Raw genomic sequence first — 25750 nt, forward strand, 5'->3', positions numbered from 1 at the left:
TATTGTAGACATTTCACATACAAGCTTTCAAGAAGACACCTAAGTGAACAGTAACACAAAATGAAGACAGATGTCCATTTACACTTGGCCCTAGAATGCATTCAGGTGGAGGCGGAGGCTTTGGACCACACAAATCACTTAGCTGCTCCTTCCACTGGGGTTTTCCTAACCCAGGAATCTTGTCTGTCACTGAGCACCAGAACTCAACATATATTCTTTACTCTACCTACCACTTTTGGCTCTCAGGGCGATAGGGAGAGGGCAGGGCTTTCCTGTTACTGAACACAGTGGCTTCTCCTTTTTCCTTACTAAACCAGCTGGGTTGGCATTGCTGCCATCCTCTTAACACATGAGATAAACTCAGTGAGGCCCAGAGGTGGCATACAGTGGGCAGCCAAGGTGGGAGTCTGACGTTTCTATTTTCTCATTTCTACCATGCTCCATAGCCTCAGGAACACGAGAACTCCTGCAGTTCTGGCAATAAGTTAACTACTCTGAAAGAGAGAAGTTGTGATTTCTCCAATCAAATTCAGGAAGTGGTAACGATACTAAACTTTCCTTTTGGCTTCTGGTCTAATACACATTCCTTGGTAGCAGGAGCCCTGATGTGTGAGTTTTCTTCTTTACAAAAATGTGTGTTTCTTTCCAGATGAATGAAGTAGGTTGAATATGTAACGAAATCATCAGTAAGAATTAGCAAGGTATTTATGGAAATGAATGAAAGCCTAGGCAGGAAATACAAACACAGTTTCTAAAATGTCTTCGATAGAATGCCAGGAAATAAAGAATCTGTTTATACATATACCATTGTTCAAAAATAGAACTTGAGACAATCTCCAAAGAAATTAGATGGAGTAAAATAAATAGGTATAGGTAGTTGGCTGAGGTGAACTGTCTGTTGAGCTTTTCAGCATCCAGAGAATGAAGAAGAAGCAGCAAGTTATAAAAATCACAGTGTTTCAAATATTTTAAAAAACCTGTTTTCCTCCTTGAAGTTCTTGGTATTGAGATCTCTGAATCATTACAGAGATGTGATAAGGATGTATTACTCAGAATGTGATCACTCATTCTAACTTTCACACAGCTGACAAAAGGGAAACACATAAGCACCTTGGTCTAAGATGGTAGGAAGATCTGTTTCTTAAGAACTGAGAAAAGGTCCACTAGATTAACATGCATCCTAATAGATTGTTTATGATTAGGATAGTAGATAGAGGAACCCAAATCTACCTAGCTGTATCTTAGACACAGGAGACAATCACTTTGTTGTGGTGGAGACAGGACAGGCCCTGGATCTTTCCTTATGCTGGGAAAATGTGTCAAAAAGTGGTGCTCAAACTGGTTTTCTATTTGCAATTTATAGAAGGTCTTCAGGATGTGACTGTGGTTGGTTCCTCCAGATGGGGTGACTGACCTTCCACATCACTATGGGCTTAACCAGATTATCTTTTGCTGTAACACTTCCTTGCTGGAGTACAGCCACCCTGCCCCCATTATTTTTGTATCCCTCTCTGTGGTGACAACATGGTCTTCTACATAACAGTACATAAGTATTGGTGAACAAGTCATCTACTTTCTGAATCATGCTTCCATATAAGTATCAATCCTGTGTACATGTCACTAACTGGCAATTTATACTAATGTGCATCTTTTCTAGAGCTGGAATTCCAGAACATCTACATAATTATAAGCACAAGCCCACTGGCACCACACAATCTTACTGTTCTAGGCACAGTACCAACATGAAGCTGCATGTACCATTCATTAGAAGTCTCTTAATTCAGACAATACACAGGAAATAAGCTACGGAGGTGTCGTCAATTATATTTCCAACAAACACACATCACAAACAGTTATCAGCATTTACCTGAGTCACTTGCCTTCCAACAGGCTACATCCTATGCTGGAACGATAAAGCGCTTTTCTTTCTAGTGTCTACCCTCTTTGATACTTTGCTGAATGAGTATCAAAAGATTCAAATATACTCACATAAAAATATCATCTCTTGATGTTTTCAAACGAGAGCATCGGACAGGAGAACAACCTAGTAAGAGCCCTGACTACAGTTCTCCTTCCACTATACTTGGGACTTCCTCCTCCCCAAAGCAAAGCTACACTGAATTACCTTTGTATTAAAGGTATGAATGCCATAGGCCTCATCTTCAAGTAACTGGTTTGGGAAGATCAAATTCCTGAATTTCATCTGTAATTCTATATGAGTTAACTATTTCCCCACCAGAAACTTTCTGACAATATTTACCTGGTTAATACTAAGGGGTTATCAAAGATGTTTCCCTTTAGATGAACAGGGAAATGGGAACATAAGGTGGTGCTCTAAAGTGGAAGTTTATAAGTAGTTCTACGTTCACTGAGTGCACTATAGAGCCGTGTAATTATTTAGGGCTCTACAGTCAGGTCTATGATCCTATGAACAGGACCCAGAAGCTTTGGAAGCAGAGGCTAGTATGTGTAACAGTCAACTCTGGAAACGTAGTCTTAACTGAGGTAGCTCTTTGATTGAAAGCAGGGTCCATGAAATATTTCAGGTCTCATGTCCTTCTTCCTTACAACCTTAAACTTTTAGAAATACTATTATAGTACACTGAAATGTAGAGCTAGGCAGTTTGAAACATGCCACCCTATCAGTAGGTCTTGTTACAGGTTGAGAGTCAGAGAAGTGATGGGTAGAACTAGACTTTGGAATCTGATTTTTTTCTTAATGAGACAACACTAACATGCATCCTCTCCCATCTGAGTGGGTCAAGGTAGTCTAGAGAAGTCAGACTAGAGCACCTAGAACAATTAAGAGTAAGTACAGACATGATGAACAGTAAGGGAGAGGCAGCAGCCACTGGAGTTAAGTCTTCAGGAACAGATGGGGAAATGAGGGTGAGTAAGTGCTTCTCTTGTGGAGGACAATATATTAGCAACATGACTTCAGTAGCAACACCGGGAATCAGGATCAACTTTTTGATACAGACTTCTGAAAAAAAGCTGTAAAACTTCCGCTCTCATTTTATACCCTCAAAACAAAGATGGCTCTGAGAGAGTTCAGATCAAACTCCTAAAGGTTCTACCCAGATATAAAAATCCACTGTCAAGTTGCTGCCAAGATCTCATATGAGTGATAACACTATAAACTTTTCACCATTCATATACTTGAAGAGAACACTCACCCACGTGCAAGAGTATTGCAAGCTAGCTGCTGGACAACATAGCACTAACCTCAACATTCTAATGAGGATTTTATTCTGAACTCAAAAAAAACTTACTTTACTGAGAGTCAATCCTCATAGGAGAGAGGCAGGCTGACCATGTTAGAACATGAGAACAGATGAAAAAAACAAAACCAAAAACCAAAAAAAAAAAAAACCTAGCTTTTTAATATTCTCAGGCCTGTCTTGGGAACTGCAATTTATAGCTAAGAAAAGATTGCTTCCAAGAGTGGGGTAAGATGGCTATTGGGGCATGTGGAAAAAGAAGCTCATAGTCAAAAGGTCTTCCTGAACTCATCACTCTTCCCCCTCAGTAGGCTCTCTGGGGAGTACCCAGAGGGAGAGTATGGCAGCAGCTTTTCTCTCATGTGGACTTCCCGGTGTTTGGTGAGGAAAGCGCTTTTACTGAAATGTTTGCCACACTGGGCACATGCATAGGGCTTCTCTGCAGTGTGGGTTCGCCGGTGCTCTCGAAATCGGGTGCAGTTGCTGAAGCTCTTCTGACAGTCCCCGCATTTGTAGGGATTTTCTCCAGTATGAACTCTGCGGTGGGCACTGAAATGAGAACTGTTGGTGAAGCTTTCCCCACACTCTCCACACTGATAGGGCTTCTCACCGGTGTGGGTTCTCTGATGGATGATAAGACTTGAGCTCTGACTGAAGCATTTCCCACACTCCCCGCATCTGTACGGCTTCTCTCCAGTGTGGATTCTCTGGTGGGCTCCAAAATTTGAGGAGTCATTAAAGCTTTTCCCACAGTCAAGACATTTGAAAGGCTTTTCCCCTGTGTGGATTCTTTGGTGTCTGATTAGGCTCCTGCTTCTACCAAAGCACTTCCCACAGACACCACACTTATAAGGATTCTCCTTCTGGTGAGTCATCCTGCACATAAGACGGGCACTCCTTCCAAAGTTTTCTCCATATCTGAGAAGTCTGTATGGTCTCCTCCCCACGAAAGGCCTCTGATGCACTGTAGCCTTCCCTAGATCTCTAGGTTGAGACATCAATTTTCCTTGTCTAATTCCTTGAAGATTTTCCCATTGTCTTCCTGAGATGCACTCCCTTTTATAATATTTACTGGGGTTGGTATTCTGAGAAACAAATCTTTTAGACTTTTCTATTAATGCTCCATGGGACTCTTTGTCCTTAAATATTACCTGTGTTGGGTCCTCCTTAATACTACTTCCAATTTCAAAATCTGGAAAAGGAAAAGACAGTAAACTTTCACAAAACTCCAGTATGAAAATAATTAATCATGCTTACAATGGTTATGATCCTCTATTGTTTATGGCTACACACTGTGACTTGACTGACTCACCATGCTTTAACCTCTTTCAGTTCTATAAAGAGGCCAATGACATTTGCTGTCATGGTGGTATCAGTATTGTTTTGAACTCAATTGCTGTCCAAGCTACCATTCCCCATCTATATCCTCACTAACTTAGCAACAACTGGCTTATCTCCTTGAAGTTTTAATTCATTCTACTTTTCTCCATTCACATCTATATTAAAATATTGCAAAAATTAAAATATTGAATAGTCTCTAATGGACAACTCCAAATTCCTTAAGATACTTCTAAATCCTTCAATAGCTAGTCAGGTTCTAGTCTACAGTACCATTTTCCCCATATGATCTTGTAGCTTGTTTTTCTGGTTATCTCATGGACCACATTAATACAAATATTCCTCTTTACTGCTTTCAAAGCTAGAGTTTCATTACACCCCCATTCACTATAAAGTACACCTTGGATTCCACTTCTCTGTGGAGTTTTATGGGAAGCATGACATAGTAAAAAGCCAGAAGCTTTGGAATGACATAGTTTGGTTCTAGCAATATCCTGGTCACTTGTGTTTTTGTTATTAACCTTTAATTATTGGAACTTTACACACACAGAAGAATGAACAGTGTGTGTTCCAATTTCATGTATGTATAAAGAACTCCCATGAACTATTTATTTACCTTTAACAATGATCTATTTATGGCTAATCCAGTTTCGTTTCTATTCCCATACACTCCCTGCTCTCTACCCAGATTACTTGGATGCAAATTCTCAAAGATGTATTATTGCCATACATAAATATTGCACAAGCTGAGTATCTTGGGCTAAATCTAGGTTAATTCCCAAACCCTTGCGTTTAAGCATGTGCTACATCATCTTGTTCCTACTTGTAGGTGTCAATATGACCTCCCTTCTACACATTCAAGCGAAACTGCTGGTTAGTGGCCTAGCTAGGGGATGGTGGGGAAGAGGAGGACAGTCAACAGTCAGTTCATTAACTTATATAAAAAGCCATAGTAATGTTATTTTCAATTAGTACTCCTTTTGAGATTTTATTATTGCAGTCAACATTGTTCTGGGATTTAGAGGAAGTCATAGCCGATATTAGCTGACTCAGATAGTAACTGATAATTTAATTACATTCTGGAGGTCATCTGAAAATAATATTCACAGGGACTCTTTTTACAGTTATTAAAAAGGAAGTTGGGACTGGAGACATGACTCAGCAGTTAAGGACTTGGGTTGCTTTTCCAGAGGATTAGGGTTTACAGCTCACAACTGTCTGTAACTCTAGATCCAGGGATCTGACACCATCTGCTGGCCTCTGTGGGCACCAGGCATGTACACAGTACACAGACATCTGTGAAGGCAAAACACCTCCACACAGAAAAAAAAAAAAAAATGAATAAATAACATTTAAAGAAAGAAGTTATATTGGGCTTACTCTTTTCTTTTCTTTTTTTTCCGAGATAGGGTTTTTCTGTGTAGCCCTGGCTATTCAGGAACTTGCTCTGTAGACCAGGCTGGTCTCAAACACAAGAGATATGCCTGCCTCTGCCTCCCAAGTGCTAGGATTAAATGTGTTTGCCACCACGCTTGGCTGGACTTACTCTTTATGATTTCTCATACAAATATCACTAGGCAGCATATGTATGAAGTCCTTGCTCCGTGGAATCTGGACATTAACTCCTCTTAATGGGTTTCTAGAACTAATTCAGGCAAAGCAGAAAGACTGGTTTCAGGAAATCAGTGGGAAATGTTGACATATCATATTCTGACATAGCCTGTGGCTACAGAAAGAGGGCTCCCATCCCTTCAGGAGCTTACTGCTGACTGGAGGTTTGTTTTAGGGTATAAAAGTGTTTCGTACAGTGGTGGGGGAGGGATCATGAACTATATTTAGATATGACAGAGCTTAAGAAGTGTGTAGAACACAGCAAATAGTTTCATTTCAAGTAAGCATAGAAAAAGAAAATACTAGCACATATGCCTTGAATGACAAGATGAGCTCAGATTAAAGATGGCTCAATCAAAACAAGGGTGCTCTTCCAGAGGACCAGTGTTCAATTTTCAGCACCCACATAGCAGCTAACAACTGTCTGTAACTCCAAGTTCTGACACCCTGAAACAGACATACATGTAGGCAAAACACTAACGTACATAAAATAAAAATAAATACATTCCCCCCCCCAAAAAAAAAAATTAATGAAAAGCTGGGTAGGATGGCGAATGCCTGCAATCCCAGAATTCAAGAAGTGGAGGCAGGAGGGTCAGGAGTTCCAGACTAGCCTGGGCTATAGTTGGGACCTTTCTTTCTCTCAGGATACTTCATCCACCACCCTAAAAAAATATGGCTAAAAATTTTTGGTTTTGATACTTTTATAGTCTAGGCAAGAAACAGAAAGACAGAACTAGAATAATGGCTATCTATGGAATGAAAGCAGGGACAGGCAGAAATGACAGTCTACTTAGCAAGCCATATCATCTGCCTGGACGTAAATGCTGAGTGAGGAGCCATTAAAATGATCTTTAAAGGACGGTGTGGGGTTTGGTTACATTTAATGCTTGAGTTTGCAGTTAGATGCCAGTGAGGACAGCCATGGGCAAGAGAAGCAGGCTGCTGAGCTTAGGACTAGGACAAAGCCTGTCACCTTGTCCCTGCCTATCCTTTTCCTCATACACACTACACACAACAGTGAGAGGCTTCTGATTGGAGCTTACTGACCTTCTTCCTCCTTCAAGTTTAAGGTAGAATCTCACATTCTTCTCTATAGTATTTCCAGAAACAAAACACTGTCTGACCACCCAGACAGAAGCCAAGCTAAAGTCCCAAAGTCTGAGCCAACAGAATGTGAGCAGCTTAGCACCCCCTTGTAAGGGAAGGACCACAAGAACAGGACTCATTTTACTCAGTTCTATTTCCCTGTTCCTCTAACAGCAAAGAGCATCTGGATATCTTTGGAGTGAGCAAATATACATGAGCCACGTGTACTGATTTTTCAAGAAGTCACATTTTCTCCTTACTTCGACCAAAAGCCCCAATGATCCTTACCAGTTGGGCTTTGTGGTAGGCCTGTAGGTCCTTGGAATTCTGGCTCTTCTATAATTTCCTCCTCACTCATTCTCTCACTACTAGAATCTTCTAACACTGCCTCCTGTGAGGTCTCTTCAGGTTCCCAGAGTGTAGGCTCTTGGGGTTCAACCTCAATATGTCCTCTTTCTTGCCTTGAGAGTGATGGCATTTCTTCTGAGGTGTTGGTGGAAAGGGCAGATGTACGGCAGTTAACTAGGGCATCCATCTCCTTGTAAAATGCACAGGACTCCAGTACATGGCCATTCTTCACCTTTCTGTAACTCTTCTGAAGGCTTTTGAACTTGGTTCGGCATTGTTCTGGTGTTCGGAGAAAGCCACACTCTCGAAGTTGTTCAGCCACAACTCCATACAATTTGCTCTTTCGATGACAGGCTTGAAGTGCTTCATAAAACCGAGTCTCACGAAGGATATCAAGAAAAGTCTTTGTTTCTTCATAGCCCCAATGCACACCTGCCATTCAAGGATAAAGTTTAAAGATATAAAAGGAATCTGGAGCTTCTCTATTACACAGACTGTAAAATGTGATGCTATGAAAGGCCTATTTAGGAAGAAATGATGTGAAACATCATCTTCTGGACGTGATAGATTAGTTTACTCACAGACTAAAGCAGGTATGGCTACAGAAGACCTACACAGCCAGCTGGAATTCTAGCATAGGGTGTGTGTGTGTGTGTGTGTGTGTGTGTGTGTGTGTGTGTGACCTGACAACTTCTGGAAGAAGGAGAATTATTCTGAGAGTGTTCCCATTGGTAGGTTATCCATGCTTCAGGGGATGGCCAAACACCCAGGCACATATGGGCAACACTATTGGATTCAGTGTGTTAGTAAGTACACACACACACACACACACACACACACACACACACACACACACACATGATAGATAAGAAATACATGAAGTTGGGATGTGGACTTGGGGGGAGTTGTAAGAAAACTGGTGGATATGATCATATTTCATTGTATACATGTATGAACTTCTCAAGGGCAAAGAAAATTATAATTAAAGTCCTATTCATGATAGCAACAGGAAACATGGAATATCCAGAAACAAGCTTTGTAAAAAGTAGTAAACTCTATGTTAAAAAAATCTGTAATTCTTTATTCAAAGATATTAAAATAACTAGAAAAAGTGAGATGCCATTTTTCTGGATACAAAGACTCAAGTTGCACAGGTATCAATTTTCAAATGAATAGGCAAAATTCCAAAAGAACCAGAGTTCACCTGGAAGAGTAAGTGTAGTCTCCCACACTGCCATTTCTACGGAGACTACTGAAGGACTTAGCCACCTACAAGTGTCTTTTCCAAGTAGTTCATAACAATGGATTACAAACCCCTCAAAAATAGCCTGAAATCTATTACTTCTTTGACTAGTTTTCCTTGAAAATCAGATCTATGTCCCAGTAGTTCTGAGTCTGATAACTCATCCAAACTTCTGATTTGAGAGAGAGTATAATCTGTATGGCACAGACAGCAGAATATAACTTTTCTTAGTAGTTTGTTGAATATGCTTTTTGTTTTGGAAAAAGTAGTAGCTAGCCTCAATATTTACTAGATACTCCCAGTCCCATCATTGGACTTCTACACTTGAGACCACCCCAAGAGCCGTACCCTCATGTTTTTGGATTTTCAGATTGGTAAATACCTGTATATGCATGACAACCCTCCCATTTGTCAGCAGATCTGCTTATTTTAGGCACATGTCCTAATGAACGCACTTATAGCTTTCCTAGCCTGATTTATTTTCCCATTCTATTGATGGGTTTATCATTTTTATTATAATGGACTAGGAAAGACATCAGTAACTGATGCATTTTAGCCTAATAAGAGTACCTTCACCTGTTATGTCTTGCTGAACACCAGTAATAACCCTGTGAGTTCTTAGTCATATATTCCATAGGAGAAAATTGAAGTCCAGTATTGTTACATGATACAGCTACTATGAAATAGTTATTAACTGGCTCTTTAATTCTGTGTGTCTTGGTCCCAAAATATTCAACAGTAGATTTGCATGGTGTATCTTTTTATCCCCCCCCACCCCCCCAAGATCTTGCTGTGTAGCTCAACCTGGTTACAAATTTACAATCCTCCTGTCAGGTCCTGAGTGCTGGGATTACAGGTTTGCAACACCAGGCCTAGTCTCCTTTTAACGCCTGTCTTCTATATAGGGTGCCTCTCCTATGATGAGTGGTCTTTTTTTTAATGTGTTAATTGTGGTTCTGTAAATTTGTAATTAGGGATACATTTAGATTTATTGCTACCAGAATGAGAATGGCCCCAAAGGGCTCCTACAGTGAAGGCCTAGATTCCAGTTGGTGGAACTAAGCCAGATTAGTACCAGGAACAGGGTACTGATGTGATAGGTCTGACCATGCTTGTTTTTTGTAGAAATGTGGAAGACTTTGGGCTAGGGAAGTGGCTGAATGCTGTAAGTGGGCTTTAATGGGCTGTCCTAGTAGGAACATGGAAGACAGTAGTGTGGTGAGAGCTATGTATACTGCGGAGGCTTGGCTCATGAGGTTTCAGAGGAGAACAATTGTTAGCTAGAAAACATTCTTATGATATTTTGGCAAAGAATGTGGCTGCTTTTTGCCCTTGTCCTAAGAACCTGTGTAAAGCTAACTGAAGAGGTTTGCACTATTCATTGGCAGAGATTTCAGGACAGCCTAATACTTAATGTATCATGGTTTTTTTTTTTCAAAGCAGGGTTTCTCTGTGTAGCTTTTGGAGCCTGTCCTGGAACTCACTCTGTAGCCCAGCCTGGCCTTGAACTCACAGAGATCCGCCTGCCTCTGCCTCTCGAGTGTTGGGATTAAAGGTGTGTGCCACCACCGCCAGGCCTGTGATCACTCTTATGAGGGTCCAGGATAAAAAGGAGCAAGCAGGACAAAATGAAATACAAAGTATACAATTTGAGGAGAAAAAAAGCAACAGGAAATTTCATGCTGGAGCCAAGTCTTGTGTTCAAAGAGATGAAAACTTTAGAGACAGGCCGGATGCGAAATGGAACAAAAAGTAGTGTCCTTAGGACAACACCCCACGCAGTTAAGCTTCCAATTTGTGAAAAGGAAATGTTAAGGAATTTCCTGCTTCTATAACAAAGGAAAGCTTACTTATGCAAATGTAATGGAAGGAGAGGGCTGGAGTCCACCCCACCTTGCAGCAGTACTTGGACAGAGTAGTAAGGCTGTGGACTCTTCCTCCTCAGTTAAGGAAAGCCATTAGGGACAGGCATGTGCAGGGGAGTCCTTGTATGGAGGTTCAGAAGGGGTTTTGTTGTATGGTCCAGGCCGGCCTCAAACTCTTGATGTTTCTGCTTCTCAAGTTCTGGGATTTCAGCTGTGTCACCAGACCTGGCTCTTACTATTGCTTTCATGTGACTCAGTGTTTTGTGTTCTGTTACTCTCCTTTCTTGTCTTTTAAATTGGGCAGAAATAAGTTTATATTTCATTTTCTCTACTCCTTTACACTGTTTTGTTGTTGGCTATACTGTATGGACTAATAAGGCATCCTTCATTTGTTATAATCTAATACAACTGATCATACTAATCCTCAAATAATATTAGACACACCCCTTTAGCTCGACTTACCTTCCTTCCGTAGGAAGGAATATAATAAATATGATTTATTATATGTGTATATATTAAAGTCTGCATCTGTGTGCCTGGTGCCCAGAGGCCAGAAGAGGGTGTTGGATTCACTGGAACTAGAGTTACAGATGGTTATGAGCTGCCATGTGGATGTTGGGAACTGAACACAGATCCTTTGCAAGAGCAGCCTGTGCTCTTATCCACTGAGTCATCTTTCTACTCTACCAAATATTTAAAAACCGTGCTTAGCTCTAACTTCAATAAGAGCCTGCAGGCTCCTCAGAGCTGTTACTCAGGCTGAGCTGGGAACAGCAACAAATACCCAATTGCCCTTTTAGTTGTGAGGTAACGTCACAGTGAAAAAGCAGCATGGAGTATGATAACCCTCCCCAGGATTAGTCTAATCTACTACTTTCTCCACAGGGCTACACTTCTATCTTTACACCAAGGAAAAAAAAACAGCACAATTCTTACCACTTAGGTTTTGAAACAAGACAGGGGCAGCACGGATTTCAGACTTGCGTATAAACTCAATGCCTACTTCATCACCATCGGAGTCTTCAGCAGCTTCTTCCTCCTCCTCCACTAAATTGACCTGTTCTTCAGCACCAATACCAATTCTCTTTAGTCTGGGGAGAGAGAGCATGGCCTTTGGCTTATCAGTAGATGAAGAATGGGCTGTAGGGTTTAACAAGGCATCCATGTCTTCAAAGAAGGCACAGGGTTCCAACATGTGGCCATTTCTCACTTTTCGATAACTTTTCTGAAGACTTTTGAACTTGGTCCGGCACTGCTCTGGTGTTCGGAGGAAGCCACATTCTCGCAACCACTCAGCCACAGCACCATACACCTGGCTATTTCGGGGACAAGCCTGGAGTGTTTCATAAAAGCGAGATTCCTTGAGAATTGCAAGGAAAGTCTTGGTTTCCTCATAGCTCCAGTGCACACCTGCAATTTTTTCATCTTCTAAACCCCACTGTTGCTGCTCTCGCCACACTTTCCCTGAATTCCTTGCTGGGGTCTGAACAGCACGTACTGATTTCTCTTTGATATAGTTGCTTCTCAGGACACTATTCCTCTTGTTTGAGGAATGTAGACCTACAGTCCACGGTTCTTTTCTTTGTTCCAACTGGGCTATCTTGTTAGTAGACACAGTACCTCCTACAGTAAGAGAAACATATTTCACAGTAGGCACAGATGCCATTACTTCACACCCCAGTCTCCTATTGAAACATGCTCTCCTGGACTACTTGTTTACACCACAGCCTTCCTTAGCCAGGACCATGTACACTGTAGTTATTTACATGACTTCTTAGGCACAGAAACCTAGAAATGATATCTTACTCTCATGTATATACTATTTCCATCTAGGCAATTCTTTCAGTAATGCCCTCACAGGTAAAAAAATATTTCATTCGTTTTGACTTTTTCTTTTGGATGATGCTATATCACACTGTAGACCAGGCTAGACTAGAACTCATTGATGGCTTTAAATTTGTAACAATCCTTCTGCCTCAGTCTCCCAAGTGCTAGGATGTAGTCTGAGCCACCACAGCTGGCTTAGTATTCGCTTCCTTTACTTACATGTGTGCCCCAACATCCTTTCTTGGTCTCAATGTACAAGGAAAGCATGTTCAATGAACGATGCTAGGAAAACTGAGTATCTACATGCACAATAGTAAGACCGGACTACTACCTTATACTACTTGCAAAAATAAACTTTAAATATATTAAATACCTACATTTGGGGCTGGGGAGGATGTTCAGTTGGTAAAGTATTTGCTATATAAGCATAAGGACCTCAGTTTGACCCCCAACATCCATGAAAAGGGAGGCTTGGTGACATATGCTTGTAATCCCAGCAGAAGGATTCCAGGATATAAGCTCTCAGCTACTGCTCCAGCACCATAGACACCAACCCAAAAGGTCAGCATCCATGACCATCATGGTAGGGAACATGGCAGCAGGCAAGTGAGACACCATGACTCAAAAAATATGGTGGAAAATAATTGAGGAAGACACCAGACATTGACCAGTGGCCTTTATATGCACATAAACACCCCGTTCCCTCCACCCCACATGCATGTATATATATGAGTCCTAGAAGAAAGCATAGGGTAAAAAGGTAATTGACCCCAGTCTTGGGAATTTTTTTTTTTTTTTTTTTTGCTATAACAATGAAAGCAGAGACAATAAAGGCTCCAGAACAGCAAGGAAAACAATCAACAAAGTAAAGAAATAGCCTGTAGCACAGGGGAAAATACTTACAACCATATATATTGTAAGAGGTAAAAAAAATCTAAAATGTACAAGGAATCATAATTCATAGAAAAACATATGATAAAAATGGGCAAAGAATCTGATGTTCAAATAGCCAACAGGTTCACAAAAAGGTACTCAACATCATCGATTAACAAGGAAAAGCAAATCAAAATCATAATGAGTAATTACTTCACATCTGTTAGAATAATAGGATCAAGAAGATAAAAAACAAGTATTGGTGAGGATGTATAGAAAATTAGCCCTATGCACTGATGGTGCATAGGGATGTAAACTCATTCAGCCACTATGAGAAACAGTACAGATGTGACTTGAAAAAGGAACTTGAAAAATGAGCTGGGACAACTGTCATGTGTCCCCAGCTCTCTCACTTCTGGATATATTTGTAAAGGAAACCAAATTACAGCTGAGGCACCAGCACTCTGACATTCACTAGAACATAATTTATAATACCTAAGGTATAGAAAAACCCCAAAATATTTATCAATGGATCAATAAAAAATATTTGAAAATGGCTCAGTGGTTATGAGCACTGGCTGTTTTTCCAGAGGAACTGAGTTTGATTCCTAGCACCTACATGGTGGCTCACAACTGCCCATAATAACAGTTCCAGGGTATCTGATGCCCTCTTCTGGCTCCTTGAGCACTAGGCAAACAGGTGATGCACAGGCATACATGTACGCAAAATACTCATGCACATAAAATAAAATAAAAATGAAAATAAAGGATATGTGAAAAACCTATAAAATGGAGCATAGACAAGAAAACTATAGAAAGAATGAAATCCTCCTTTCTCATCTAAATTTTTTTAGATATACTGGGCTAATAAGCCAGATAGATAGTGAAAGACAAATATCATACTATCTCAACTTTAAGTGGAATCTTAAAAAATACTCTCAATGTATAGAGGAACAGAACAGCATTTGGATTAAAGGTGTGCACCACTACTGCCAGGTGGGAGGGCAACCTTCTTAACTCCACTCTATCCTGAAGAATAACACCATCTATTCAAAGTTTAATGCACAGTTTTCTGCACAGTAGCCAATATGTATGCAATGGACTTTAGTTTTCTTCTCCACATAACACACACAAGACGTTTGCAGGATTTTCCTAGAGAAGCACATCAAATCACACCCTTCCTGAGGAGTGCTGGGGATGGAGACTTGCTCTTTACTTCTTACATGAGAGATGTAGGAAAGGAGGCATGCAGACTCAAATACTCAGAAGTTCCAGGCAGGTGAGGTGGCAGGGAGCAAGACCCATGACAGTTGAGCCTTGATTTAGTTCTGGCCAAGTACTGCCACACAGGAAGGTGGGCTGACAGTTCCTAAAGTCTCATTTCTATGTAAAATTGGAAATTCACATTTCCACACTAACTTTAAATATCATGCAGACCAAAATACCTGCAGGCCATATTTAGTCTGTAACCCATTAATCTACAGTTTACAATAAAAGATTGGGGCAGGTATCTCTGGGCCTGGAGCTTCCCATATGAAATTGTACATAAAAGAGATAGGTTGAATTTGAATTCTTGAAGTATAGTCCCTCCTCACTAATGGCATATTTCATGAGTGACTCAAGGCAGTTGGATAGGATGATTGATAATTTTTGAAGAGTGCCTTGTTAGGTTTTTTTGAGACAGGGTTTCTCTGTGTAGCTGACTGTCCTGGAACTCACTCTGTAGACTGGGCTGACCTCAAATTCACAGAGATGTGCTTGTTTCTGCCTCCTGAGTACTGGAGTTAAAGGCCTGTGCCATCATCACCTGGGAGTGTTGTGGTTTTTATACTGGTCATGTTTTTTATTTTTATCTGGAAGAGCAGCCAGTGCCTTTAACCAGTAAGCCATTTCTCTAGCCCCAAATTGAAAATTTAAATGTATGTACGGCTAGCAGTTACTCACCAGACAGTACAGGATTATAGTGTCTATAATGTATGCTTTATATCCATTGGTTATAAATTGATATCAGTGCACATTTGCACCAACAACTTGTGTGTATATATGTGTGTACGCCTGAGTGTTGTTCCTCAGGTACAGTCCAACCTTGAATATGTGTGTACAGGTGCACTTGTATGCATATATGTGTAGAGGTCAGAGGCCAATCTCGGGTAGCATTCCTTAAGCACTGTCCTTTTCTTTTCTTTTTGAGACAGGGTCTCACTGTGCAGCCCTGGCTGGCCTGGAACTTAACTCAGAAATCTGGATGCTTCTGCTTCTGGGTACTGGGTTTTAGTGACTGTGCCATATCACCTGGCTTTTTATTTTATATTTTTAGAGAAGTTCTCTCACTGACCTGTAACTCATCCAGTAGGCTAGGCTGGCTTGCCAATGAGCCCTAGGGACCCACTTGTCTCTACCCTACTCCCAGGACCAGAAGAATGTACCACTACGTCTAATTCATTCATTCGTGTTCTCTCTCTCTCTCTCTCTCTCTCTCTCTCTCTCTCTCTCGGGTATTGAGGATTGAATTCAGGTTCTTATGCAAGAACTTTACCAATTGAGCAATCTCTCCAGCCTGTTTACTTTTTTCGTATTTTGGGGGATCAAGTATACCACTGTCGGGTAGGCTACACTGACTGGTTAGGCTACACACCTGGATCTGCCTGTCTCTGCCTTCCCATCATGGGTTTACACGTACCCGCCACCACCCCTGGCTTTTAAAAGTGTGGACTTTAAGGGCCAAATTCATGTCTTCATGCTTGCAAGCTTCATTGACGAAGCTCCCTCCCCAGTCCTGGCTATGATACTACTCATTAGTCTTTGACTTCTGAATCAAAACTCACACACGAATGACTACTACTCCTGTTAAAGCAGATGGAGTCAGTCCTCTGAAAACTTGCCTGCAGAGTGACACTACAGCGCTCATGTGTGCCTACGCACTTGTCGACTTAAATAATTCACAGTATGCTACCAAGGTTACTGCATTCAAATTACTTTTTATTCAATATTTAATATTTCCAACCATCTAGCAAATATTTAACAGGCTCTCATCCACCCATTAGGCAGGTCTACGGTAGGTGTTGAGGTCATTGTTATTAAATGAAAACAAACTGTAGAAAGACCTGGTTGGTGACTTTACAGACCTTTAAGCTGGTGGATGTAAGTTTGTATTTCCTGTACTATAAATATGGTATTCACACATAACTCCTGTTCAATATTCTAATTACTATTATAATTTTTTTTTTCTGGAAAGAGTACATGAATAAGGAAAGGGAACAGATAAATAACTACATTAGAGATCCTTTAAGCCAGTGGTTCTCAGCCTTCCTAATGCTGTGACCCTTTAATACAGTTTCTCATGTTGTGGTTACCCCCAATCATAAAATTATTTTCATTGCCATTTCATAACTGTAATTTTGCTACTGTTATGAACCATAATGTAAGAAATTTGCTAAAGTGGTCATGACCCACAGGTTGAGAACCACTTCTTCTTTTTTTTTTTTTTTTTCCCTGAGACAGGGTTTCTCTGTGTAGCTTTGCACTTTCCTGGAACTTGCTTTGGAGACCAGGCTGGCCTCGAACTCACAGAGATCTGCCTGCCTCTGCCTCCCGAGTGCTGGGATTAAAGGTGTGCGCCACCACCTCCCAGCCTGAGAACCACTTCTTTAAGCACTAACATTCACAACTATTTATCACCAGTAGGAATTAAGATATAAGAAATCTTCCAGTTTATTATTTGTAAATGCTTACCCAGGGAAACCGTGCTCCCTGCACTCTCCTTCCTGATTTCATGGTAGAGATCTGTGTGAGCAGGAATCTGATGCACACTCTTTTTGTAGGAAAAGCTTCTTACTGTGTGGACATCTTTCACTGGTTCCTGTAACAACACTAACACCAGTGACTACCAAGACAACTGCAAAGGTCTTCAAAGGACAAACAGCCATGGGTGAAGCAGAGAAGAGCCCTGAAGAAGAACTGAGTTAAAGAAACATGTGTGGATCATGTGTCCAGTTCAGTGGAAGGAATGGTAAAGACTAAGGATGAGGTGACGTAAGAGAGCTGACCCAGCAAGGAGTCCCATCACTGAGAAGGCTGAGTCCACCCTCCTCTGGAAGAGGACTGAAGGGGACTCTTTGGAAGAAGCATAGACAATGCAGTAAAGGCATGGGGTAACTGAGTGGACTCCTTAGAAGGCAGGCCAGGGAGAACAATCACAACAAGTGACCTGGGAGTAAATTACCTGGGTTGTCACTTCCTGATCTACAGTGTTCCACTCCTCACTAGGGACAGGAACCCAGAGAGAAGAGCGAGCTGGAGAAAGAGAAGAAACAGTTAGGTATATAATTGTATATGTGGTATTCTGAGTTTCGGCCCTTTAAGTCCTGCTGCTTCTCCTTTTAAGAAAGGAGAGCATATTAAAATCCACAGACAGGAATGGACGATTTTCTTCAGTGAGTTCAGAGCAATGCCCAAGCCCACCTTATCCTAATGCTGGGCTCACAACTCAAATGCTTCAGGAACAAGCAGGTAAAGTGCATGAGGAGGGAGCTGGGACTGGGGAACTAGAGAGAACATGTTCTGCTGAGGGGACCAGCCTATGGTTGGCTCTAGATGATGCTTCAGGGTGAGATTGTGCCACTTGAAGAATCATCATTTCTGACATTTCCAAGAGAAGCCAGATGTGCTGGCTAGTTTTTATATAAACTTGACATAAGCTAGTCATTTGGAAGAGGGAACCTGTATTGAGAAAATGCTTCCCCACCATGGGCAAGCCTGTGGGGTATTTTCTTGATTGATGACTGATCTGGAGGGTCCAGGCTATTGTGGATAGTGTTACCCCTGGGCAGGTGGGGCATAGATGATATAAGAAAGCAGGCAGACCAAGCCATGATGAGCAAGCCAATATGCAGCACTCCTTCATGGCCTCTGCATCAGCTCCTGCCTCCAGGTTCCTGTCTTGTTTGAGTTCCTGTTCTGACTTCCTTTGAGGTGGAAATGGAAGAGAAATAAATCCTTTCTTCCCTGAGTTGCTTCTGGCCATGGAATTCATCATAGCAACAGAAACCCTAAGTAAGATACCAGGAACCTGGGACTTTTGTGAGATCTCAAATCTTAAGAACAAAGAGCAAAAACAAAAACTGAAACAAAATTCTGTGTAGGTAAAATACACAAATCCCATTTGATGCACAAGTTATCAGTTTGTCATCCCTAGTATAAATGAACAGTTTAAGAACTGAGGACCTAGTTCTCAGTTGAGTCTTGCTCACACAGCAAACAGTACAGCAATGGGCAAAACAAGCACTTTTCTCAGGGCAGCAGAAAAGAGACCTTTTATACAGCATTCTCAATGGTCTACCTCCTCCTTCAAGCTCACAGGGAAACCTTCAAGTGTAATTAACACATCCCAGAAGCTTCAACTACCACACTGTGCCTTATAGAAGTGAACAACATCATTAAAAAATTATGTGTATTCGTGTGTGTGTGTGTGTGTGTGTGTGTGTGTGTGTGTGAGAGAGAGAGAGAGAGAGAGAGAGAGAGAGAGACAGAGACAGAGACAGAGACATGGTCTCTGTGTGGAGGTTGGAGGACAGCTTTCAGACCTGGTTCTCTCCACCATGTGGGTCCTAGGGATTAAATCTAGGCCATCAAGCTTGGCAGGAAGTGTTTTTATCTGCTGAGCCATCTTTCCAGCCTCCAAATAATTTTCTTGGAAACATCATAGTTCTCTGAAAAGCATATGGCTGAAATCACATTCTTTCAGAGTTAGTTATCTTTCTATCTAGCCCTCAAATTTCTGTTCTCCACTCCTCAGTCTTCAACAGATTTTTTTTTAACTTTTGAAATTATCTTCATAGATGGCAATGTCAAGACACATTATAAACAGGTATTTGTTGCCACACACATGATGAAGAGAGCTTTGATGCTAAGGAATATACTGCATAATTCAGAATCCACTAATATTTGCAATACATCCCTTTATATAAGGGCTGGATACAGCAGATAACCACTGTGAATCTTTCCTCTCAATGAAAGCTTTTTTGAGTCAATGTTGAAGTTTAAAAATAATTTTGCCATTATGGGAGAAAATAAATTAGCATTTATTGAACACTATTATATATGCACTTGCTATTTTTCATGGCTGCATTAAGTCTACACTAACAACCTTGCTATTTTCTTTTACAGATGAGAAGATTGGAAGTTTGAGAAATAACCTAAGGCCACAAAAATAAAAAAAATGGGAGAGCTGGGTTAGGAGCTCAGGTCTGCTTGCCTCCTCCAGCCCAAGGGTGGGGGCAGACAATAAATACATCAAGTCTTTAACCGGATCCTCCCCACCTCCATCTCCACTGGTCTGGGGTGAAGCCACACTTCGGGAGATGGAAGAGAAACTGCACTGGGGGAGACACAGCTCTTCTATCACAGGGAGGGCAGCTAGATGCTGCCGTGTGTGGACACCAGCTAGATGGTGGTCTCCTGCTGAGGAGTCTTACCATTTGTCCCTTTCACTCACCATTCTGGGATGCCTTGTCTTGTGAGTCAAGTTTTGGAATGAAAATATCTTGTTTCCATTTCTCAACAGCTTTTCAAGATGTTTGTTGTCAACTGAGAACGCGCATGCGCGCACGCACACACAGCATGACTAAAGACACAGACTGAATGTTGAATGGAGATTTTAAAATAACTGACCAAGATTCAAAGCTGCCCTGGACAATCTAAGTTTCCCTAATTTCCATCTTCATGACCTATTTTATTTTGGTAAACACATACTCCCGACTCTTGAAACAGATGAAAATTTTCTTTACAAGTATTTGATTTATTTTCCAAATGGCTATCAAAGGGACCTATACTGAGCAAGCCTCAGTGTTAGGGATGCAGTGTAAATGTACGTGGTCTCTAATCTGGCTGTACTTTGAATCCTTCTTACCATTCTTAGGTAATGGCCTACTCTCTCTCTTTCGGTTCAGCCGTTCCTGGTATCCTGAGTGGAGGCTTCCAGTGTCCCCATGAGGAACAAGCCTGTGCTGCCTCTCCAGTTGCTCTGGCTCAAAGTCAGCTACTTCCCACACAGTTCCCGGTGGGGTTTGCTTCTCTGAGTGTAGGGGACTACTGACCTGCAAAATATGGAGGAAAAGATTTGCAAATCAGGGTGAAACGCCCCCCAAAAGGACGTTAAAAGACAAAAGAACTGACAAGGAATGAAGTCTCTGTGGACTGAAATAAGCTCGCAGTAGTTTGGGAATAAGGGAACAGGAGAGCACTTGTTATTTGTATTTTTTTTTTGGCGGGGGAGTCATTACTACAAAGACCTTGGTATCTATCAGGTCCACAGAGAACTAATCAGAACACTAGTTAACTGAAAACTTAGAAAACCAACTCCTGAACACAGGCTGTGCAAGTTGAAACTACAAACCTGGTCAGCACTGCAGGATTTCATTTAGTTTCATTTCACTGAAGGTTAACAAAAGGGTGTTGAAAATAACTATGACAGCATGCAAGGACACCGAAAAATGACGATCTGGCAGTCAAACTGGATGAGTGCCAAGGACCATGGTACTTAGAGAACTTCATAAGACAATGACTGGAATAGTAAAGGATTAGAGAGGATTCTGGGTATTCAATGACATCTCCCCCTCCCACCAAAGAAAAAAATCCCTTGAGGTATTAACTGTTTAATACTGTCTATACAGTTTTAGTAGAAACATCATACCAAGGATTAGAACAAACAAGGCATAATTTTAGTTTAACGTGCAAGATAATAGTTCAACCAAAATTCTCCCCTCTATTTAATGTGAAATAAAATCTGCTTTTAGGGAGATTCAGCTTATAGATCTTTTTCAGTCCCATTTATTTCTATAATGAGCTCTTCTGCCAGCAATGTAGCCCCGCCCACCTGCCCTTCCCAACCCCTTCATTCAAAATCCTCTCTCACCTGCTTTTTCAGTCTTCTGGTCTCTTTCTCCAAATGCACTACGAGGGCCACCGCCTCCTCTCCACTTTCTGGACACTGCTTCTGTGCCCAGGCCTGAATCTTTTCCGGAAGAATAGTGAGAAACTGTTCAATGACGAGCTGCTCGAGGATTTGCTCCTTGGAACGCGTTTCTGGCTTCAACCACCGGCAGCAGAGTTCCCAGAGTTTACTGAAAGCTTCGTGGGGTCCCGTCACATCCTCGTAACAGAGCTGCCGGAAGCATTTACGAAAGGACTCACATTCAGTGCTGCCCGATCTTTCCAGAATGGGCTCTGATGCCCACCCGGAGTCCTTTTCCACCTTCATTATGAGGCACTCCTCAACTTCCACGTCGACCTGAGGGTCCAGGACTGTAGCCATGATCCAAGCAGGGCCAACAGGTCTAGCTCCAAGTAAGGGACCAGAGAAGCATCCGAGAGTGCCGCCTACTTAAATGTCCTTGGAAATATGGGACGGGAGGGAAATAAAAGACAGCACGTCAGCCGGGAACAAGGAACTCCAGGCTGATTAATCAAATTTTTATTAGGCTCTTGAAAAGGTGAATGTGCACCCACCCCTAAAGTCTGCAAACCCGCCCTCTTCTCCAATCAAGATAGGGGGCAAGGTCGGAAAGAGAATCAGGCGCTGGGCTAGGAGGGAACTCGGTACGGAGGACGGGATGGGCGGAGGCGCCGACCGGGAGGGGGTGTGTCCGCCAGGCTCCGGGAGGCGCGCCCGGCCCAGGGGGCTTGGCCCGGGTCTAGGCCGCGGCAGGTGTCCAGCCGGGGCAGGAGTGCAGGAGTTGTCCCAGGCCAGGGCCGGGCTCTTCCGGGCTCCCAGCAGCGCCCGCGCCACTCCGGACTCCTCCGCGCGAGCCTCGGCCAGGGCTGGGGGTTGGGGAGAAGAAGCAGCAGCGGGATGAGGCGAGGCCTCTCGGGGCGAAGAGCTGGCGCGCAGCCTCGTCCGCTCGCCCAGCGGAGAGCGCGGGGGGCGCTGGGAGCCGCGGGGCCACGCATGCGCCGCTCGCGACCGGAGGTGGGGTGGGGGGCGGAGGGTGGGGGGGCCCGCACGCGGCTTCCTCGCAGGCAAGGGCGAAGGCTGAGTGGAGGAATCTCGCGAGAGCGCGGGGCACCGTGACTTGCCGCCGAGAGACTTCAGGAATGAGGGTCCGTGGGAGGGTCTGGGGGTAGAGGGACACGTGGAGGTCGGACCCCACTTCTCCAGAGACCGTGAAGCACGGCATACAACGGCAGTGAGCGTCCTGCCCCAGGCCCTGGAGACGCCCGGTGGAGGCATTTCCTTAGCGAAAGGGGATGCGAGTGTGTGCGTCGGGGTGGGGTGGGGTGGGGTGGGGTGGGGGACTCCTTTGTTTGGCGGAAGGATTACAGGCAGGGTTAGGCCATGCGTAGAGTGCTTGCTCTCTGGGATCCTTAGTGGGAGCCAGCCAGCACTCCTTCTTAGGAAGGACTTGTGCCAGGCTCTCTTCAAACGTGTGGTCAGGAGACGTCTCGTTTTCCTTTTGGGGGAATCACTTAATTGTGCAAGGCTCTGGGAAGATCTGAGTGGCCAAGCATGATCAAAAGGGCTACCTGGGACCTAGTAGGAGTAGGCCTAGATTTCTCTACTGCTGCAAAACTTCACAGCTAGATGTCCCAGAACCTGCCGGTTCGTGAATACCTATCCTGTATTCATGGAGTGCCTGCGTTGTGACGGTATTTTAGGCTCTTGGCATTCACTAGTGGGCAAAACAAATCTCATTCTCAGAGTTAGTGGCTTGTTCGAAAATAGGTTAATGACTTCTCAAAAGTTTTTTCCCCCCTAATTTGACTAATTCTCGCACCCCAGAGGCATAGAGCACCATGTGTATACAAGGCATAAATTGAAGGAAGGCCAGGGGTAATCCGTGGGTGCACCTAGTATCTGCCTGGGGATAGATTGGGGCCAGCACACAGCTTGTCTTAACTGCATTTAAAAAATAGTATATATTGAGTATTGGTTTCCTACCAGATATGGCAAAGGGGGTGAATAAAAACAGAATTCTCTTACCATTTTTGAGTTTTCAATCTGCTGGGCATGGAAAGCATCAACAAGCCACAAAATGTTCTTTGTAACTGGTGGATCCTTCCAAAAAAAGAAACACATTCGAGATTCAGTCTAGGTAAGAGGTCTGGGTCAATTTCTTGGAAGAAGTGTTACTAGGGATGAGATCCAAAGGACAGGCTAAGTACGGATGGAGCAATCCTTGTCTTTACAAAAATACCACAAAGAGGATGGGGTTGCCTCCATTTTAGAATTGAGGGCTCTGAGACCTCAGCAGGGTGATGCAAGTGTTAAAGGTGACAGGGGATCACATGGAAACCCAGGTTCAAGATTCGGCAAGAATGGGGTCTTTTTATTTTCATGGCCCATTTGTTGGTATTAAGCCAGGTGCGTATCTGAGCATCTCAAAACCACAAACTTGAAGGTTTGCTGCACTTAGGGAGGTTGTAACTTGAAGTGAGTAGAGTATAAGACAAAAGGGAGCTGGGTGTGGTGGTCCATGCTTGGAATCCCAGAACGTGGGAGGTGGTGGAGGCAGCAGGATCAAGACTTAGTGACTGTTCTTCACAACAAAGCAAGTTTGAGGCCAGCCTGGGCTACATGAGGCCCTGTCTTATAAACTGTGTGGGGGACATTGGGGAATGTAGGGACTGGATAGAGGGTTATATTTTCCCTCCTTGAGTAGCCATTAGATCTAACCTTTTGCTGCTAGATTGGAAAATGGGTCAGGACTTGCTAGGCCAGGTTAATTAAGAGTTGGCTAGCTGTGGGATAATCGCACTTTTGAGTGGCTGGGAAACACATCCATTGTTCCCACTAGGATGCTAGCTTAATGAAATATGAAATAGGATGAAAGGGACATACATATACAGTTTTCATTTTTTTTTTTTTTTTTTGGTTAAGAAATTGCTCTCTCAAGGTCTTGCTTTGGAAGAAAACAATCCTCCTTAGACAACTAAACCTCTTAACTCTGTCACCTAGGCTTCAGTAAGACAAAATTTCAAGTCTGCCTTGGGAAGTTGCAGCCTGTTTTCTTTAGTTCTACCTTGAGCAGAAGACATTTGGACCCACCTTCATTATCTTGTAGGTGTGGGGACTATTATACTTTGTGGGCTTTCAGAAGTACATACCCACATCTCAGTGGGAAATTTCAAAGGTCTACAAAAATAGAATTAGCTCGTGTTCTTGCTTTCCAACTGTAACCGTTAGCAACTCATGGCTAGTCTGTTTACTCTATACCTCAACCCAGTCTCCTGACCCAGCGTGTTTTGAAGCAAATTCTGAGCAGTCTGTGTATTCTGTGCAGGCGTCAGAATGTATTGCTGAAAGTCAGGGGCTCTGGTTTGAAACAACTTCAGTAACATGGTAAGCCCACTCCAAGTGCATCAACAGTTCTTTTGAATGGAGGCTTTTAAAAGACAACAAATGTCCCCATATTTTGCTAATTAAGTATTTTTTTTACTTCAGCATGAGTGTTTGCGTCTTGAGAGCAGAAGAGCACACTTGTCAACAGAGAAGTGAATCCACATGCAGGTCAATAAATGCAAGTTGGAGACAATGGGAAGTGGTTATTTTCCTAAGATCTCAGTCCCCAGAATAGATCAGAGACTCCTTCTCTGTGATCCCCCAAAGAGCAGTTCACCCAGTTGCTTCTTTGGTAGACTATCTCACCACTGCTGTCATTTTACAAGCCTTCCTAGCTGGTTCCAGCACGGCTCCCTGTCCATGGTGCTGACCCAGCAGCCCTTTGGCCGGCAGTCTGAAAAACTGTAACTTAGTTTGGTTAATATGATTTAATGTAGGATTACTATAAAAGTGGTCATTAAATATGCATTAAATAGCTGTAAGAAATGCTGTCTACATGTGTGCCAAGTAAAAACTAACCGCACATTCCAAGCTGGAAAGCGTCCCAGTAATACTAGTTAGCTGTTATTTCTTTTATGCCCTCATAAGAAAAATAGCCAGACTTAGACCAACACAACATGTGTATTTGTGTGTCTGTTTCAGAAATGTATTTTAAAGTATTTTTTAGCCAAAGGTAATTAATTGTTCATTTCACAAATTAAAAATTGCCTTCTTACTGGCTAATAATAGTAGTTGTCAGAACAGTGTAAAATATCCTAGTTCTTAGACTGTTGAGCAATACAGTAGTCAGGAATCTTCAACCATTTCCCCTCCACACGACAGAGACAGGCAGAGACAGCCAGGGCATTGAAATTTGTGTGCCAGTCTACTTTTCTACCACTGTGTTAGACTCTCAGCCCTCAGCTCTTTCTTCATATGTTCATGTCGTTCTCAAATTATTATTATTTTTTAATGTGGGCTGGAGCGAGAGCTATGTGGTTAAGAACGATAGTTTCTCTTC

The 25750-nt window shown here is 42.5% G+C and overlaps 1 protein-coding gene across 1 annotated transcript; it reads right to left on the minus strand.

The window, feature by feature from the left end:
* On the minus strand, positions 1–22354 carry Zkscan2 (zinc finger with KRAB and SCAN domains 2). The gene is made up of 8 exons (XM_036206145.1): positions 21921–22354; positions 21328–21804; positions 20323–20509; positions 17638–17708; positions 17148–17274; positions 11652–12338; positions 7548–8039; positions 1–4413 (listed from the first exon to the last, which is right to left on the minus strand). Exons 2-8 carry the CDS (start codon positions 21724–21726, stop codon positions 3491–3493), a joined length of 2886 nt encoding a protein of 961 aa, XP_036062038.1. The 5' UTR covers positions 21727–21804; positions 21921–22354; the 3' UTR covers positions 1–3490.
* Positions 22355–25750: the final 3396 nt, after the last annotated feature.

Source organism: Onychomys torridus, chromosome 1, assembly GCF_903995425.1.
Source record: "Onychomys torridus chromosome 1, mOncTor1.1, whole genome shotgun sequence".
NCBI lineage: Eukaryota > Metazoa > Chordata > Mammalia > Rodentia > Cricetidae > Onychomys > Onychomys torridus.

Bases quoted from the DNA above. Each gene is read 5' to 3' on its own strand.
- Zkscan2 (XM_036206145.1), bottom strand. From the start codon at position 21,726: ATGGCTACAGTCCTGGACCCTCAGGTCGACGTGGAAGTTGAGGAGTGC. The intron at 20,510-21,327 runs GTGAGAGAGGAT...CATATTTTGCAG, and splicing joins CCAGAAGACTGAAAAAGCAG to GTCAGTAGTCCCCTACACTC. The intron at 4,414-7,547 runs GTAAGGATCATT...TTCCTTTTCCAG, and splicing joins CCTACCACAAAGCCCAACTG to ATTTTGAAATTGGAAGTAGT.